Source organism: Chenopodium quinoa, unplaced genomic scaffold (assembly GCF_001683475.1).
Source record: "Chenopodium quinoa cultivar QQ74 unplaced genomic scaffold, ASM168347v1, whole genome shotgun sequence".
Lineage (NCBI taxonomy): Eukaryota > Viridiplantae > Streptophyta > Magnoliopsida > Caryophyllales > Amaranthaceae > Chenopodium > Chenopodium quinoa.
In genome coordinates, this window is record NW_018743292.1 from 2519071 (window position 1) to 2536655 (window position 17585).

A 17585-nucleotide genomic window follows, 5' to 3' on the forward strand; every position below is an offset into this window, starting at 1 on the left:
ATTAAAATTCAAAATTTTTAAATAACAAATAGTATAACATATAATCGGTAATAATAAGTTTAGTTTTAAAAAATGTATGAAACCTACTTATGTTGTAATTAATCTAGTTTGAAATAAAGTGTCTAACAAAAAAAAATAGTATAACAAGTTTTGATCCTTAGTAATAATTCAAATGTAGTAAAAATCATTTAAATTTGGTAAAAATTATCTAAATTTAGTAAAAATTTATTTAACTTTAGTAAAAATAATGTAAGTTAAGTAATTATTATCAGATGAAGAAACAATAAGTTTGAGAAAAATAAAGATTATTAAGTCAATTTAATTTAATAAGTTCAGTTAAATTCAAAGAAGTTTATGAACAAGTGAAAATAAGCAGAGGATAGCAAAACCAACTTTTAATTAAAATAAACATCCAAATGAACTTAATAATGATCTGTTACAACCGCAAGCCGGCCTTTTCGGTTTCTTGCGATTTGACCTTCTTTAGTCCTTAGTCCTTAGGACTCCTTACTCCAAGCTTTCCATGTTCTTGAAAACGTTTATCAGCAGTTTACACAATGCTATTTGTTGATCGAAGTACTTACCTTTTTTTATTTTTAGGTGCCACTCGCAAGATTTTACACCTGTATTATTTTATTTTCCTTATTTTAAGGTTCAATTATTATTAAGAGCTGTTTTACACTTTCCTTAATGGAGATTGTGATTTTATTTCATATCAAAGATAAGATTTTGATTGGAGATTTTTTATTTATTTCCTAAAAATTTAGATAATAGATAATAATTTTTTTGATTTAATTCCTAAAATACAAATTTCTTGTGACTTTGCATTAAATTGAGAGTAATTAACAAAATTAATGGAAAAAGAAGACAGCTCTTGTGTTTGAATTACTCAATTACTATATGAACTATGTCCCTATCCAGCATTCCCTATCTCACGGAATGCATGGTTAGTCGAAAGTTGAAATTGCGCCCTTTAGTCACTTTCAAATTTATTTTGTTACTCACTATGTTTCATAATAACATTCAAACTCAAAATTTATTGGGATATTATGGCACATAAGTATTTTTTTTTTTTTTTTTTTTAATGGTGTTTAGAGAGCCACAAGGACGAATGATGAGAATCGATCCCAAAATCTCTTGGAACTGGAGGGTAGCTCTAACCACTTGAGTTATCCCTCACTCTCATAAGTACTTAGTATAATAAGTTAATAGTTACTTCTCTATCTGTCCCTATTTTTTTTTGTCCATTTGACTGTGCATGGTCTCCAAGATGCGTCTTAAAATGTCTATATTTTTATTTTCAGACACATAAAAATTAATAAAACGTGATATTAATAAAATATATAATGAGATGAATCTAACAAAATCACTCCTGACACTATATTTTTTTTTTTATAGATTAACGGTAATTTATGGTCAAAGTTTTCAAATTTAAAGTTTGACCCAAAAAATGACAAAGGGGCAAAAATAAAGAAACAAAGGGATTATAAATTTAAAAGTCTACAAAAAAAATAAGGATTGATGACATTCTTTGACAGATAAATATTTATTTTGCATGGTGCAAACCAACTAAAGTAGTTAACATATAACAATGACAACAATAAATTTCAATAATAAGACACAAGTCACATTTATTTTTTTTTATTTTTTTTTTATCATGTTGTAGACTCGTAGTTATGCAACTAACATACGAAGTATAAGTTGTATCTTACTAACTTCCTCCCTAAAAAAAAAAAAAAAAATAACTTCCTCCGTTATTTATTAATTGTAGTAACAATGAGAGTTTTACATTTGCTATAATTGCTAATGCACATTTTATATCATTAATATCTCTAATATTCTTCGGTAAAAAATAAAATACTACGTATAACTATGTACAACAAGATTAAATTAGGCCCTACTCCGTCACTTATTTCATGAAAAATATTCAACTTGAAATTTAGAATACACCACTAATCAGTTCTCACATTATACCGTGTGAATGTGTGATCGCTCTCTTACTCTTTTTTAATTTTGTGTGTTTATTCTTCTCATTAAAAATGAAATTACTTATTTATATATTTTGTAATTTTTGGTGAACTTGATGAAAATTAAAAAAAAATAAAGATACTTTTGGTAGTCACATTCTTGAGGATAACGTAAGCTAGGCGATTTGAGAATTGAGATGACAATGTATAATATACAGATTATTTTCTTAGGATAATTATATGTACAGTGATAGGATAAAATTCATTAATAACTTAACAATATTTATTCCCCACTCTAACCTTTTTATACGATATAGTCCAATTTTATTAACGAATTAAATCTTTAAAATTTACTAAGAAAGAATTATCAAGATATTAGTAGAAAATCACTTGCACATTTTTTATTTTATTTTTTAATGAGGAGCTCTTAGTTAATTGACTTAATTTTATATCGTAACAAATAGTCCAATCTTTAGTGTAAGGGGTTAAAATGCAACTCAAGTAAGATTGCGAGTTTTGGATTTACGTGGTCCACTAGCAAGACATTAGCTACTTCTACTTTTAGTTTAACATGGAAATGTGTCATCGGATGATAATGACAGATTGACAGTCACTCAAAGCATGATCCAAATATGATCTCATAAAGTGAAAATTTGAACTAGGGCAGTAGAAAAAATTCAAGGCAATATTGATAACTTGATTTTGGAGGCGCAATCAATCGTACTTTGAGAAAGGGTAAATAGACATCAAAAGGCAGATCACCTGCTAATTTCTTATACACATTTTACAACTACTAGGAAGCTAATTTCTTATACACATTTTACAACTACTAGAAAGTCTAGGATCGATCATCATCCTGGTTTGTGCCTTGGCTTGGTCGATATCAACTGCTCGTACTTGGTACGTTGCACACAAAACAATCTTCTTTCAATAAATGGCGTGAAGGTAAGTAACTTCACATTTATATCTCAAACCACCGACCTTTAAATTCATAAAATTAATTTTTACCCTGAAATAAAAGACACGTTTATAGGTCTTTCACTAGCTCTTTCCTCACATATTATATTTTGTTTCCTATACATAGTCCATGAGAATGCTCTAGTAGTCAATGTTACCAATAGCATACCAATAGATCTTTTAAGAGCAACAAACAATGAAACAAGCCAGTGAAGCAACTCGCAGAAGGGGTATCTCACGCCCATGATCATTGTGCACAACAATGAATTTAGTGTGCACCGTGTACGCATGAAATTTGTCGTCATTTGATCTAATATTTTGACTTATAGTGTGCACCGTGTACACATAAAATTTGCCGTTTTACCTATTGTTTTAATATATAGTGTGCACCCGTGTACACATGAGATTTGCCGTTTCATCTATTGTTTTGACTTAATCCTTCCTTATTATAGCGAGATCGTAACTTTAGTTTTTTCGCTAGGACTGGGAGGTGGGTATTTTTAGCAGCAACATCATATTCTCCAATTTTTGTTCTTCTCTGTTAGTAGTAATTGTAACTTGTTTTGACCCAAATGCCTGATTGCTAAATTCACCATAATAAGCATGATCAAAAAAGAAGATTATCTAGCGCAGAAAGATAAAATCCTTACATAACAATTAGCACACTAGCACAATAAAGTTTACAAGAAATTTACAAAAGATTGAATGCCATTTGACATAAACCTCAAGACTAATGACAATGCTTGCATGCAACTCTTAATGTCTCTCACACTAAAGAGTTTTATCAAGAGATGATCGGAGACTACGATATTGAAACCAAAAAAACAAACGGTACTCGTCATCTATACGGTACTGCAAGTTTTTAAATTTTTTTTCTTTTCACAACAAAAACTGGTCTTCCAAAAACCAAGATTCTTACATCAACAACATACAAAGCATGAGCTAAGTATTATCACAGTGAACTTGTTTTCCAACGAAATACAGCCAATCAAATCCAAATATTAACACAAGAAATTCAAGGTCTGAAATGAATGCGTCAAAGCACGCACAATCAATCGTTCTTTGAGAACGGGTAGACTCCACAGATGGTATCCCATGTAGAAGTACCCAGCCCAGAACTTTGATTTGATTCATCACAAGGCAGAGCACTGCCTTGTTTGTGTTCATAGCTGAAATCATCACCCAGAAGTGCCCCAAAATCTCCTGTGATTGATTCGTCCTTGCTGCGCCCAATGCGATGGCTAAACCAATATGAGTCCAGCAAAGCATCAGGCCTTAAATACTCTAACGGACATGAAACGTCCTTCTTCCCATCTGATTCTGCTGATATCCAGTCAAATTTGCCTGCATGAACGGTAAGAATTAGATTATTTTTTTAGAGGTAAGAAATCAACGATATAGACTACCCTATATTAAGGATAGACTACTAGAATTACATAGCACTAGAAAGAACAGAATTAAACGGCTAAAAGTAACAACAAAGAACAGTAGAGATTAGATTAATTTGTCTTGAGGGTTAATCTACTCTAATTCAAGCAGTTTTTTTTATTCAAAATAAAAATTGTCAATAAAATATTGATAATCTTGGTTGGGATCAAAATGAAAGAACTAGCTTCCCTACACCCCTCTTCGGAAGTAAATAGTCCTGTGTCCAATTATTAAGCAGAAAACTATCCATCTTTATTTCTCAACTAATAACAATTTCCCTATGTCCCTCGCGTCAAGCTTTGTCCTGTGAGACCACAAAGGCAAATTTACTCGAATGGCTATAACAGGTATTTGGAAGATTGAAGACTATTGATAAAATTGCATATCTAAAATAATAAAAGTTTTACAACTGAGGTTAATGCAAGAAACAAATTACTAACCTGGTATAGTCTCAGCTGACTGGGGTTCATCTGATGAGCTTCCACCACTAACAGGAGTGAACTCGACAAAAACAGAAGCAGCAGAATGACTAAGTGGTGATATTGGATCACCACAAGCATCCCATTTTGGTTCACATACATTTCGTGATGAAGATTCAACAACATCACCAGCCATGACAGAAGTGTCTAAACCCTGCTGGTGTGAATTATAATTTGAGCACTTCAAAGACTGTGATTCATACACAATTGCCTCCAACAGGCCACTGCTGCGTGGCGAAGGGCAATTTGATTGAGTGTGCTCACTCAAGGGGGATTGGATTAAAGTATCAACAGACTCAAGTGAAGGCAGCGGGGAAGATGGTGTAGCCCAGCTACCTACTTGAGATGCTGAGTATTGGAGTGAAGGGAGCTCCAGCTTCATGGCCTCGGAAACAGGCTCAGAAGAAGAGGAATTGCCATTAATAGGGGCATGGCTGCCAAGAACATCAATCGCAGAGGTTCCATTGATATTCAAATCCGGATCATATATAGGAGGTGACCAAAGAGGCTGCACAGGGACAAGCCTTCCAAAAGGATCATCTTCATGCCGTTCAAATTTAGGAAAAGTATTGCTGGTACTTGGGACATTAACATGGAACTGGCTATCCACCTCTCGAAGGCGTTTGTGAGGATTCAATGATGAAAACATGAAACCATAACTATTAGATGAACTCACAGCTTTTGGGAGGAGATTTGTAGGAGCAATATCAAGTAAAGCAGGAGAACAGTTTATATATCCCTGATCGAGCCCTAAATTCTTGAACTCTACATCAGGAATCTGAAAACTATTTGTATCTGAGGATTCGGAATGGTGTATGTCTCCACTCTGGCATGTCATCATCTCCTCACTTTGTTGACTATCATTCCTTGCTTGCCTACTGACACTAGGAGGATAAATGGGTAAGCCAGCACGTAGCAGCCTCTTAATTCTTGTATTCCAGTAGTTCTTTATCTCATTATCTGTACGCCCAGGCAACTGGAAGGAAGTAAAAGAGATAAGCATTAACATATTGGAAGCTAGGACAAATATAGGGCAACTAGGATATGGGGAAATAGAGGAATCAGAGAATAAGGTAAAAAGAAACGGAAAATATAAAAAAGAAGAATTGCTGAATATATGTGATGAAAGTCTAGCAGAAGATATAACATGATATGCATGAACAGCTAGAAATGAGCTACAGACAGGATACAATTAAAGTATTATTCAAAAATAAATAAATATTGCAAGCAAGATAAACAGGAAGTTGAAAGTGCACAGAAAAATAAACTGAATCAACGTTCGACTCTGTGAAAAGTGAGATATTATTCCCACTAGAGAATTGAATCCAATAGATGACATAGCAACATCAGAGCAATTTTGCCAGACATTAAATTTTACCTATAGCATACAAAAGGCCTAACAAGCAACTATCATACTTTTCCTTTGATGCAACCAGCTACTTACATACCAGGATAATAATAAACAAGTTAAGACTCTGAGTTCTGTTTTCAAAGGTAATTGCCTAATGCAACCCCTCTCCGGCAGTGGCGGAGCTAGAATTTTTTGTTAGGGGGGCCAAACCTTATATATGTACTCATATCCCATACACGAAAAATATTCGATATATACTTCGTTATAATATAAAATACAATAATTTCCCATTTTAAAACAATATAAATTAAATGAGTGAAACTATTTTTTTCTCATTGAGTAAAAAATTGAGTCCACTATATTTTGGAAATTGAGAGACATGCTCAAAGACCCCAAAGGCCCAAACTGTACTACTCTTATTTATTAGAGGTGGTTAGTTCACTAAAGCAAAAGCTTGAACGAAAAAAAATTCAATTTAAATCGAACTCAAGATGAAGAAGACTAAATGCAGGCATATTGTAACCAACCAAACCAACTCTACTACAACTTGGCAAATGTAGATTGTTGCTACTTTTTATAAATATATACAGTCAAGGGGAGGCCATGGCATACGCCAGCCCCCCCTTGGGTCCGCCACTCCCCCCCCCCCCCCCCCAAGATTGAATAATCAACCAGTGTCATGACATGAGAAGCAACCTAAACAAATAATAAATGCCTTCAGCTTAATCTGGAGAAGAAAAAAAAAAAAATAACATCGGGTACAGAAAACCTCTACCAAGTGTCTATTCCAGACTGATAATACCTATATCAAACAAATGGTTCACTTCCAAAAGGAAGTAAAAACAAACATTGATTTTTGACTTTCAGATGCAGGAAAATATTCAGCGCAATGTGAGAACTGTTGAAATATGACACAATTTCAATGTTTAAATGTGATTAAAACATGTATTCAATGAATTAATATTAAGACAGCTAATAAGAAAGCTTCAAGGGAACACATAAGCTCCAAAGCAACAAGCATGACAAATTTTTAAACAGAGATGCTAAAAATGTACCTCTGCAGCCATACGAGCCCACTTATTACCCATCTTAGCATGGAGTTCTATGATACGATTTTCTTCTTCAGGGGTAAATGATCCTTTTTTCAAATCAGGTCTCAAGTGATTTGCCCATCTCAAACGACAGCTTTTACCACATCGTGAAAGGCCTGAATGTTTTTGGACTGCATTCCAGTTTCCCTCTCCATGCTTTGTGACATATTCCACCAATATTGCGTCCTCAGCTGATGTCCACGGACCTTTCTTTAGACAGCTTCCCCCAGAAGAGTTCCCACCACTCGAAACCTCTTCAGCATCAGGGGAATTTTTACGACATCTTGCAGCCTTCCTTTTGTCACTGTCGCTTGTCATTTCAATCATTTCAACAGATTGCCTAAAGTTGTCAGCAATCCATCAGAATGTTGAAAGAATAAATGTTGCTTAGCAACTAGATCATCCTAAAGACAAAAACAAGCAATAAAAAAAACTATGCAAATAGATTTAGCAACATTGTTGTCATGGTAAAGCAACAAAATAAGGTACATTTGCGTTTCGCAAGCAGGAAAAAATATGAGTGCATATGCCAAAAAATCGCAAGATGCAAACAAGTTTCACAAAGGGAGAAAAAAACCAGAACATAATCCACTTGACAGATGCCGAATAAGGCTTAATTTTTTGCAATTGACAGTAAACTCTAGCATTCGTTCTATGAACAGCACCTCATCAATATACCTCTTTGAGTCCACATTTAACAAGACAGACAAGGCACAACAATCAAATAATCACAGATGACATCTCTATAGAGTAATTAAATGTCATTCTACAATGCAAACTCAACCAAAGCAGCAAACCATGGATAAGAGCCATCTTAACTCACATTTACGCGCTCTTAAGGATCATTTCTAGCAGCTAGAAAAGGTCAATTGGAAACTTAAAACAGCATCAACAGACACCAATAACAATGAAACAGATGAGATACCAATACGACGATAACTCATCATAACAATGTCATGAAATAGATTGAATTTCATCATTTTCAATTTCATAAATCATACTTAAGTGGATATAGAATATATGCTACTTTCTGCTCTAAATTCCATAGTTTCATGGTAATTCAATCACAACTAACATCAATTGAAATAAATCACAGTAAAATCTGAATCATTTCTGCATTTTCATTAAAAAATTAGTTCTCAACAACAAAATAATTGAACTAATTTAATAAGCAGAGGAAAAAAAAAAACACTTGACCTGAAACAGTTGAACTGCAATGGTGATAAATCTTCAACAACAACCCAGGTAATTCCCACAATCTGATGCCCTAATTCAGACCAATTGGAGCCTAATTAAGCTAATCAACTGAATTTTTCTAAAAAAAAAAAATGAAAATTTGGTACCAAAAATATTCAGGAATTACAATGCTTTTGATCGGATAGAAGAAAAAATCAGCCTTGACTGAAACTTAATTCACAGAATTTAGATCAAAAACAAATTCCCAAAATTCCCAAAAAAAAAAATCAAGGGAAAAATACACTTAAAAATTCACGATTATTCAGATCAAATCAGAGTACAATTTTTTTTTTAAAAATCTGAAGAAAAAAAAAACCCCAAAAAAAAAATTTAACTCAAATTCGAAAAATCAGCGCAAACCCATTTCGACCCTCATCAATTTCAGAAAACCCAGAACACCAGAAACCCAATCAGATCCAGAAAAAAAAAATAAAAAAAATTTGAAAAACAGGAGAAATGAGGAGAAAACCAAAATTAAAAAAAAGGGGAAAATCTGGAATTCAAACTAGCCGTAATCGAAGAAAGAAGAAGACATAAAGAGCGATCAAAAGGAAATGGGTTTGATTGAGTATAGAAGAAGAGAAAATAAGGAGAGAAAGTAGAGTGAGAAACGTAAGTATATTTTTTTAGAGAGAGAAAGATGTAAAGTTTTAGAGAGAGTAAAAATGGCGAAATTGGAGTGAAAGTAGGGGAGAAAGCTTAGGGCGAGAGTACACACAGCTTTGCTACTTCTCCCAAGTGTTGTTGCTTTTCTTCTTCTTCCTCATTCCCTCTCTTTCTCTCTCTTCTTTCTCTCTCTTCAATTTATTTTTCTGCGTTTTTTATAGAAAAAAAAATATATTAGACCTACATTTTATTTTTTTAATATTGGGTCAAAATATTAAAATATGTTTGACATATAGTAGGCCCAATATTATAAGTACTTGTGTTACTTTTATTAATTAATTAATTAATTAATAATCACATGAAATTAAGAGAATAATTAAAGCATAATTAATGAATATGATATTATTGTATAATCTATAGTTTTGACTTAATTATTTCCTTTTTGACATAATGATTTTCCTATTATTAGAAGGAGAAGTTTGCCTTTATTAGAAGGGATCTTTTTTTATTGTTTAATAATAGTAGTGAGTAGTACTATTCCTCAAATGTATGATGAGTAAGTTTTTGTACTCTGTTAGACTCGTGTGCTCTTTTTTTAATAAAAAAAAAATTAAAAGAATTTTGAAAATTGATGTAGATATTTGTGGGATTGAACTGAGAATGAGTCAAATAGATTTAGATCTCATTTTTGTATTTTATATTTTGAAAATTACTCGTATCACATTTGTTTTAAAAATGATTTGAAGACTTTGTGCAAATTTAAATCGGATGTCTTATTATTGTGTGTATTTATGTTTGTTATGTTTTCTAAGTACAACATAAATGTAATTGTACTTAAATCTCTAAACCAAAGATGCTCAAAAAAGATTGTTATTGTTTTGAATTCAAATTAATCTTCAAGAATAACCATGAATCATCAATACAGCTTGCAATCAAGAGATAAAGTCTATGAATTTCCCTAAAAAATGTCTATGAAAATATTTGGGAGAAAAAATAAAATAAGTAATTTACACAAGCACTAAATGTGTATACCAAAAAATAAATAAAATAAATATATAATCTCTATAACACTGACCGAGTAACCCATGTAATACTGACTGGGGTTGTTCTATTCACCTTATTTTCACTTATTTCAGATGTAATAAGTTCAAATGAGTTAAGTTCAGTTAAAAAAAAAAGTTTTAATAAGGGTTACTTAAGTACAAATTAAAACTAAAATAACTTTTGATAAGTTCAGATAGTTCAAATAAAATAAGATAAGTTCAGATAAGTGAAAATCGGGTGAATAGAATACACCCTGAGTAACCCTATAACACTGACCGAGTAACCCCTATAACACTAATTTAACAAAGTAACCCATGATAATTGGCCACACAATGTGACCAGCCACGTATCAAAGTTTGTGAAAAACAAAACCAAATATATTACTTCATATAAAACATCAAAATGATAGTTCATTGACACTTAAACATTCAAAACATAATATTATCAACTATGTTTAGTTTACCTTTTTTTTTTAATTTGATATGATGTGATTAGATTTTATATTTCTGAACTAATTAAATTGCTCTGATTTGACTAAAGTATGACTTTATACGTATGTCAATCTATTATAAAAAAAAAATATATAAATGGGATGTTATAAAATTTGTATTTTATAATACATAAATCTATGTATAAAAAAAATTACGTAATTTTCATAATTTTATTTATTGTTGAATTAAAGATACCGATAAGAAATAAAAAATGAAATGATAAATTCTAATATGAACTGATTTGATCTGAAATTAGTGATAAGATCATGAAGGTGAGCTAAACACAGCCTTAGTTTAGGATTTATTCACATCCAATATAGTTTTGAATCTATTCACATCGGATATTTGCTGAAATTAAAGTATTTTTTATGAATTAAAATTATCTTTACTGAATTATTTTTATATTAAAATTTATTACTCCATCTATTCCCAAGTTAAAAGCCTTGTTTGGCAAAACCAACGGTAGCAAATAGCTTACCAAGCATAGTCTGGGCTAGCGATAAGGTTTGCATTTCACAACCATGAGGTTGTGAGATCAAACCCCATTAGAGGCAGTTTGGAGTGGGGATTCTCTTATTCTTCCCCCCAACTCCTAAAGTGCCTAGCCCGCTAACCTAGGCCGGAAGGACCTCCTATGAGTGTTTCGCAAAAATAGTGGTTGAATTATTAAGACACAATCAAAGTCATACGCTCCTCACTACATTTTAACAACTAATATTTTTAACATTTAAGAAAAGCGACCAAAATGCTACTTTTACCACCAACCTTTACCTTACTAAACACTCTCATTTTTTCCTACTAGTGTTTTAACTATAGTTATTAAACAGGTCGTGTCATGTCAGGTTCATGTTAGTGTCGATAATAAACAAGTTGATAAATCCTTAACTCAAACCTTAACCCACTTATTAAACGTGTTGAAAAGGCTTGACCCAAACTTAACTCACTTATTAAACATTACCTTTTACCTACTAATCTTTACTAATTCATGCAAGGCATTATATTGTTTAGTACATAATACATTATACTCCCTCTGTCCCTAATTTTTTTGCCCCATTTGACTATGCATGGTCTCCAAGAAGCGTATTAAAATATCTATATCTTTATTTCCATACATGTAAAAATCATAAAAACGTGATATTAATAAAAAAAAAATACAATGAGACGAATCTAACAAGACTACTCATGACTAAATTTTCTTTTACAGATTAACGTTAATTTATGTCAAAGTTTTCAAAAATTTGACCCCATAAATGTCAATGGGGCAAAAATAAAGGGACAGAGGGAGTAGAAGGTTAGGATGAAGGAAGTGTTGCGTGAGAATTGAGAGCGGTCGAGTGGGTGATCAAGAGTAAGTCTAGATTCTAGAAGACTTTAAAGTGGAAGTGTATTAAAATTTGTTCGCCCAAACCAAAAATTTTGTTCGTTAAAATATTTGTAGCTTCAAATTATGCCATTAGGTTGGGTAGCAAGATTGACATAAAAAAATCAATTTTTTTTTTTATTACTTCAATAGACAAGATAATTGTGTTAAGTTCGGGTTAACGGGTTGAGGTTCAACCATTTATATGATTGGGTTACACATGTAGGATTTAAGTTTGAAAATTTCAATCTTAATCTAACCCGCTTAATTTTGTGTTTGGTTTATGTCGATCCAATTATTTAAAAGGTCAAGAATTTTTTACCCAAACCTGCTTATTTCGGATCGGATTTGTGTTAAGTTATCGTGTCGTATCAGTTTTTGACAGCCTTAGTTTTGACTTGGTCCAAGCGCTAACAACTACATAAAGTGCTACCGTCGAACAGGGCCAAAGTCTCATTTAACAAGACGGTAAATTTGGGTTGGTTTAAAGTAAATTATAAATATATATATATGGTGAGGTTTGGTCTTTGATTATTGAAATTTTTTTAGGAAAACATTTTCAGATGAAATGAGATTTTTATTTGAGGACTAGAGGAAAATGGTGTATTGTGATTTAACTTTTAAGCAATTACTATATACTCCCTCGGTTTTTTTAAGTCTTACACTCTGACGACCACATTATTTTAAGTAATTTAATTGACTATGATTCAAAATTTTACTGAATTGAAACTGCTGCAAATCAAACCAATTTCAAAGATTAATCATCCTGATACAACTGATAGCTGTAAGTCCATGCATATAATTACACTTGTATGAAGCATGAAGATAGATACAAATGATGGTTGAGAGGAAATGCAAAGGAAGCTAAATTTCAGGCTTTTGGCTCATTGATCTATATTTTACGTTGTCTACATTACATGATACAGCACAATTAAGTTACATTTTGACATGAAGAGTAAATGTTGGAACATCCCAGCATCAGCACACAACAGAAAGGTGAACCAGCAATCTCAATGGCCAGTTAATTTACTGAGACAGGTTAGATAATTACGAATTGCCAGGAGCTTCATTGAGCAAAAAAGTTCACGTGTTAAACAGTCATCTTATGTTCAACCAAACAACCACGTACATAATAATATCAACTCTAGCAAAAAAAATACTATGCATATTCACCTATGAGCAGAACATTCTAGAGAACAAGTAGCTATGGCAGCCCTGCACAACATCGATCAACGGTGCAGTTTGGCATGCATCCTCAACATCACAATTTTTCCATTTCATCAAAATCTTCTCGGCAGTACAAAATACCCTATGCTGCAGAACGGCACCACCCTGAGGCCCAATCAAATTCAGCCTTGTTGCAGCAGAGATTACGTCTCTTAGTGTGATGAACAAGTAAGCCTGTTGAGAAATATCAGGAGAAATTCCAAGAAGCCCACAAACAAGTCCAAATATGGGAGCATGGTGGAAAGAAATAGCCTTAGCACCCAATGACTGTTCTCTCATGGTTTTCAAAGAAGGTACTTCTGTAAACATGGCTGCAGCAATTCTCAGAAGAGCTGAACCTTGGGTAGTTGATGCTTTACGAGCTACCTCATTGGTTAGCATTGCATCCAACATTTTGTCAAGTTTATGCCAAGTTTCTATGTCATGTGATATAGTAGTAGCATGTACAAAAGGGAGTAGTAAGCTCCCAGTATTTTGCAAAACTTGGATCACAAAAGTCTGGAGATCCTCAGGGTTATTGACTAAACGAGATTGTATTGCAGCCTCGAGGCCAAATGAATGTGCAAAACCACCTGTTGGTAAAATGGAATCAAGAAGCTGCCATAGGCTCCATTCCAAGGAATTGCTAGATGGATAGATGTCACGTTCTATATTTTCTTCCATCACGCCCTCCATTTAAAAGGGCATAGCCGCATAGATGTAGACAATCTAGCATTACAATGAAAATTTGCATAAGCCACTTCAAGGGTAATATCTCAACGATTCTCAGAGTCAGAGTCCCAGGTCAATACAGGATAAGTATAAGCTGTTCAGTTCAGAGGAAAAATGCTATTGACTAGACCTCAAATAAACAGCAGAGTACAACATCACATTGCAAAATCAAGCAGAGAGATGCTGCTGAACTAAAATCTCTGCTATACGACCAATTGAAGAAGCATTACAGATTTACAGCTACCAAGCCTAACATCCATATCGTGAATTCAATCAGTGGCTCTATGGGCCTATTTACTTCTTAGAAGAACCAAAAATGAAAGGAACACTATGGCAGATTCCAAGGTTTAATGCTTATGCTAAGGTTCAAAGCTCAATACACAAAACACAAACACGATAATGCAATCCCGTTTAGATGTCAGGTATACTCCATGGTAGACCTCAATATGTTCGGTTTCCTGTGAGAAGTTTCACTTACCTAAGGTAAGCAACATCCTCGATTAAACATTTTAGTGAACATCCTCGGTTAAACATTTTTGTCAACATCCTCGAACTATAGGTATGCAACGATCCTCGATTAAACATTTTTGTCAACCTCAATCAAACGCCCTCGTTGTTTTCAGATGTTTACACTATTTTATTAAACAAATTTACAACCAGAATAGCGCGTATTACTTTAGCCATTAAAGTAACACGATCACACCAAATGTTTATTGAACATTTTAATCTCTAAATGATTATCAAAATTGTAAAATTCCTTGCGAACATCAATGTAAAATTATAGCTATGATTCAGATTGAAAACAAAATGGTATACAATGCTATCTCTCATACTGCGTACATAACATATCTAAATGGACTAAATCATTAACAGAACTAAATCATCATCAAAACATATCAATATATTCAGCTATTCAAACAACAAGTGAAAAGAATCAATGAAATTAACCACATTAATCCCAGTAATAAACAACAAATTTTCCAACTAATTATACAAAATTATTACACAAATCACAACAATGAACTGTAATATTAAAAAATTGAGATAGAGCAGAAATTACCTAAAAATTGTAGCTGAATTGATTTGCAGGGAAAATGTTGATGAATCGAAGTTTAAAGTTCTTAATTTCCTACATATCAAATGAATTGGAATTTGTAAGTAAAGCAAAATGGAATAGATTATCAGACTAAGTAAAATTGAAATTCTTCTTTTCTCCGAAAATAGGAAGAGTAAATAAATTGGGCGGATGTACTAAGAGCCGGAGGAGTAGTTTCTGTTCAGCTGATTTTTGGAACTATGATTTTATATTTATTGATGCGATCTAAATAGATTCCTAGCACGACTCGAATCCGATCCGAATGATCCAATTGCCACTTGCACTTTATATGGATAGAAGAAATTGGAAGGAAAACAAGAGAAGAGAAAGAGAGGGGCACAAACTCTCTTGTTTGGGTAAAAGATTGAGGGAAGGAATGGAGAGGAGAGGGAGGGATTCATTTTTCTTCTCTCTTTAATAAGCATAATCCCTCTAAAATTGAAGAGATTTGGAGGAAAAATGGAGTTTACCTCCCCTCCCTTTCTTTCCCCTTCCATTCCTTCCTTACTTGCTATTAGGGGTGAAACAAATTTGGGTTAAAACCGAACCAAACCGAAAACCGAACCGAATAAGAAATATGGTTCGGTTTTTTTTTCGAAAGTGGTTCGGTTTGGTTTTGAAAAAAAAAAATATTTCGGTTTTCGGTTTGGTTTCGGTTTTAGAAATTGAAAAACCGAAAAACCGAACAAAACCGAACAGAACCGAAATTTCAGGCCCAAAAGCCCCCTAGCCCAACACTTTTACCCTAAGTATATAAAGGAAAAAAAAAAACCCTAATCCCTCACTTCCTCTTCTTCTCCTGATCTCACCTCTCCGCCCTTTCTCTCCTCTCTTCTCTTCTCAGAATCTTAGTTCTTCCTCTCCCTCCTTTCCTCTTCTCAACTCCGTCCTTTCTTTCTCCTCTTTGATCTCTTCTCCATCACTCTGTTCTCCTCTTTTCCAACGTTATTAAGTTTATTTACAACGTTATTAAGCCATCAACTGAGTAGCTAAGGTTTTTCATGTCAAATTCATCCATGAAAACACTAGATCTAGTGTTTTCATGGTCGAACTTGACCTTTAAAACCCAAATTCGAGGTTTTTCGGTGGAATGTGAGGTATGTCCTCTTTTTCTTAATTTTAATTTGATTTGAATTTTTTTTCCTACTTTATTTTTATGGTGGCGTAGCCGTGTAGATTGAATTGCGGTGGTGATAGGTAGTTGTGGGTCGATCTAGGGTTAGTGTTTGGGTGGAAAGGATGAAGGGTGGTGAAATAAGGTGGGTTGTGGGTTGTGGTGGGTGCGGATCTGGGTTAGGGGTGGTGATAAGGTGGTTTTTGGTGGTTGTTGTGGGTGGTAGTGGTGATAGTTTCTATGGGTGGTTAGTGGTGGTTAGTGGGCATTGTTGTGGGTGGTTAGTGGTGGTAGTTTCGGTGTTTTTTGGTAGGTTAGGGTGGGTGGTAGGTGGGTTTTAGGTGGGATGTTTGTATGGTTTGGTTTGGTTCAATTTTAATTGGTGTGGTTTGGTTCGGTTTTTTTGCAAAATGTGATGTTTAGGATGCTTGAGAGGAAAATTCGGTGCGGTTTGGTTTTTTTTAGGAAAACCGAAATTTAGGTGGTTTGGTTTGGTTCGGTTTCAAAGCTAAAGTGGTGCGGTGTGGTTTGCAAAATCAAGAAACCGAAATTTGGTGGTTTGGTTTCGGTTTGGGCAAAAAACCAAACCGAAAACCGAACTTTCACCCCTACTTGCTATCCAAACAAAGCCTTGGTTTTTAATTTTTATGAAGGTTTTTTTAATCTTATTTATTTTCTCTGTTTTTATTTAGATGCATTATTGGTAAAAATATTAACACCTCGTTTGGTTAGAGAGATTTGGGGAGAAAGGAAGAAAAGGGAAAGGGAGTAATGCAATTTCCTTTGTTTGGAAAGCAAATGATGGAGGGGAAGGAAAGGAAATGGGGGGGGGGGGGAATATCTCAATAATTGCTTAAGAATAAAACCTTTGGAAAATACATTATAAAAACCGATTTAAAAGCAAAATAAATTATACATACTGATTTTTTTTATATAAAGACAACTTTACCCTTTTTTATTTTCAAAAAATAATCCCAAATTTTCTCTCTCCTCAAATTGCTGGAGTTCTACGCATAATTTCCCCATTTTCCTAACTCTAATTCCAATTTTCGACCACCACTAATTCACCATTGTTATTGTCACTGTAATCAATGGCTTCCAATTTTTGATCAATTTATATATCCGCCTCTTTAGCCGAGCTCTTGGATTCTTATTCAATTATCGTTCCGAAGTCAAAATTTTGCTAGAATTTAAGAACAGCACAATTCGCCATGATTGATCTGAAGATGAAGGAGTCATGCGTTATTCGAGGAAGATAATTACGAAGAAGAAGAAAATGAAGGGTTTTTGGTTTGATTGTGAATTGAAATAATTTGGTGGTTGGATGGAACAAAGGAGCACGATGTTTTTGTTGGTTGTTCTTTGCGACTTTGCCCTTTCTTCCTCCCTCTCATCCCTTTCTTTTCTCCTTTATCCAAACAAGGAAG

General features: G+C 33.5%; 2 protein-coding genes across 3 annotated transcripts; both read right to left on the bottom strand.

The window, feature by feature from the left end:
* Positions 1 to 3734: 3734 nt before the first annotated feature.
* LOC110736354 (transcription factor GAMYB-like) lies at positions 3735 to 9326 on the bottom strand. Of its 2 annotated transcripts, none has more exons than XM_021916556.1 (4): positions 8471 to 9326; positions 7238 to 7613; positions 4793 to 5807; positions 3735 to 4268 (listed from the first exon to the last, which is right to left on the bottom strand). In XM_021916556.1, the coding sequence occupies exons 2-4, from the start codon at positions 7598 to 7600 to the stop codon at positions 3976 to 3978; spliced, it is 1671 nt and encodes a 556-aa protein (XP_021772248.1). In that variant the 5' UTR covers positions 7601 to 7613; positions 8471 to 9326; the 3' UTR covers positions 3735 to 3975. The 2 variants fall into 2 exon arrangements, with proteins under 2 accessions (XP_021772248.1, XP_021772247.1); XM_021916555.1 differs by having other exon boundaries at positions 7238 to 7677.
* Positions 9327 to 13079: 3753 nt separating this feature from the next.
* Positions 13080 to 15496, bottom strand: LOC110736355 (urease accessory protein F-like). Its single transcript, XM_021916557.1, has 2 exons — positions 15009 to 15496; positions 13080 to 13945 (listed from the first exon to the last, which is right to left on the bottom strand). The coding sequence occupies exon 2, from the start codon at positions 13910 to 13912 to the stop codon at positions 13184 to 13186; it is 729 nt and encodes a 242-aa protein (XP_021772249.1). The 5' UTR covers positions 13913 to 13945; positions 15009 to 15496; the 3' UTR covers positions 13080 to 13183.
* Positions 15497 to 17585: the final 2089 nt, after the last annotated feature.

Coding starts and splice junctions, on each gene's coding strand:
- LOC110736355 (XM_021916557.1), bottom strand. CDS start 13,912: ATGGAGGGCGTGATGGAAGAAAATATAGAACGTGACATCTATCCATCT.
- LOC110736354 (XM_021916556.1), bottom strand. CDS start 7,600: ATGATTGAAATGACAAGCGACAGTGACAAAAGGAAGGCTGCAAGATGT. Junction 5,808..7,237: donor GGGCTCGTATGGCTGCAGAG/GTACATTTTTAG, acceptor ACTTCCTTCCAG/TTGCCTGGGCGTACAGATAA. Junction 4,269..4,792: donor GTCAGCTGAGACTATACCAG/GTTAGTAATTTG, acceptor CCGTTCATGCAG/GCAAATTTGACTGGATATCA.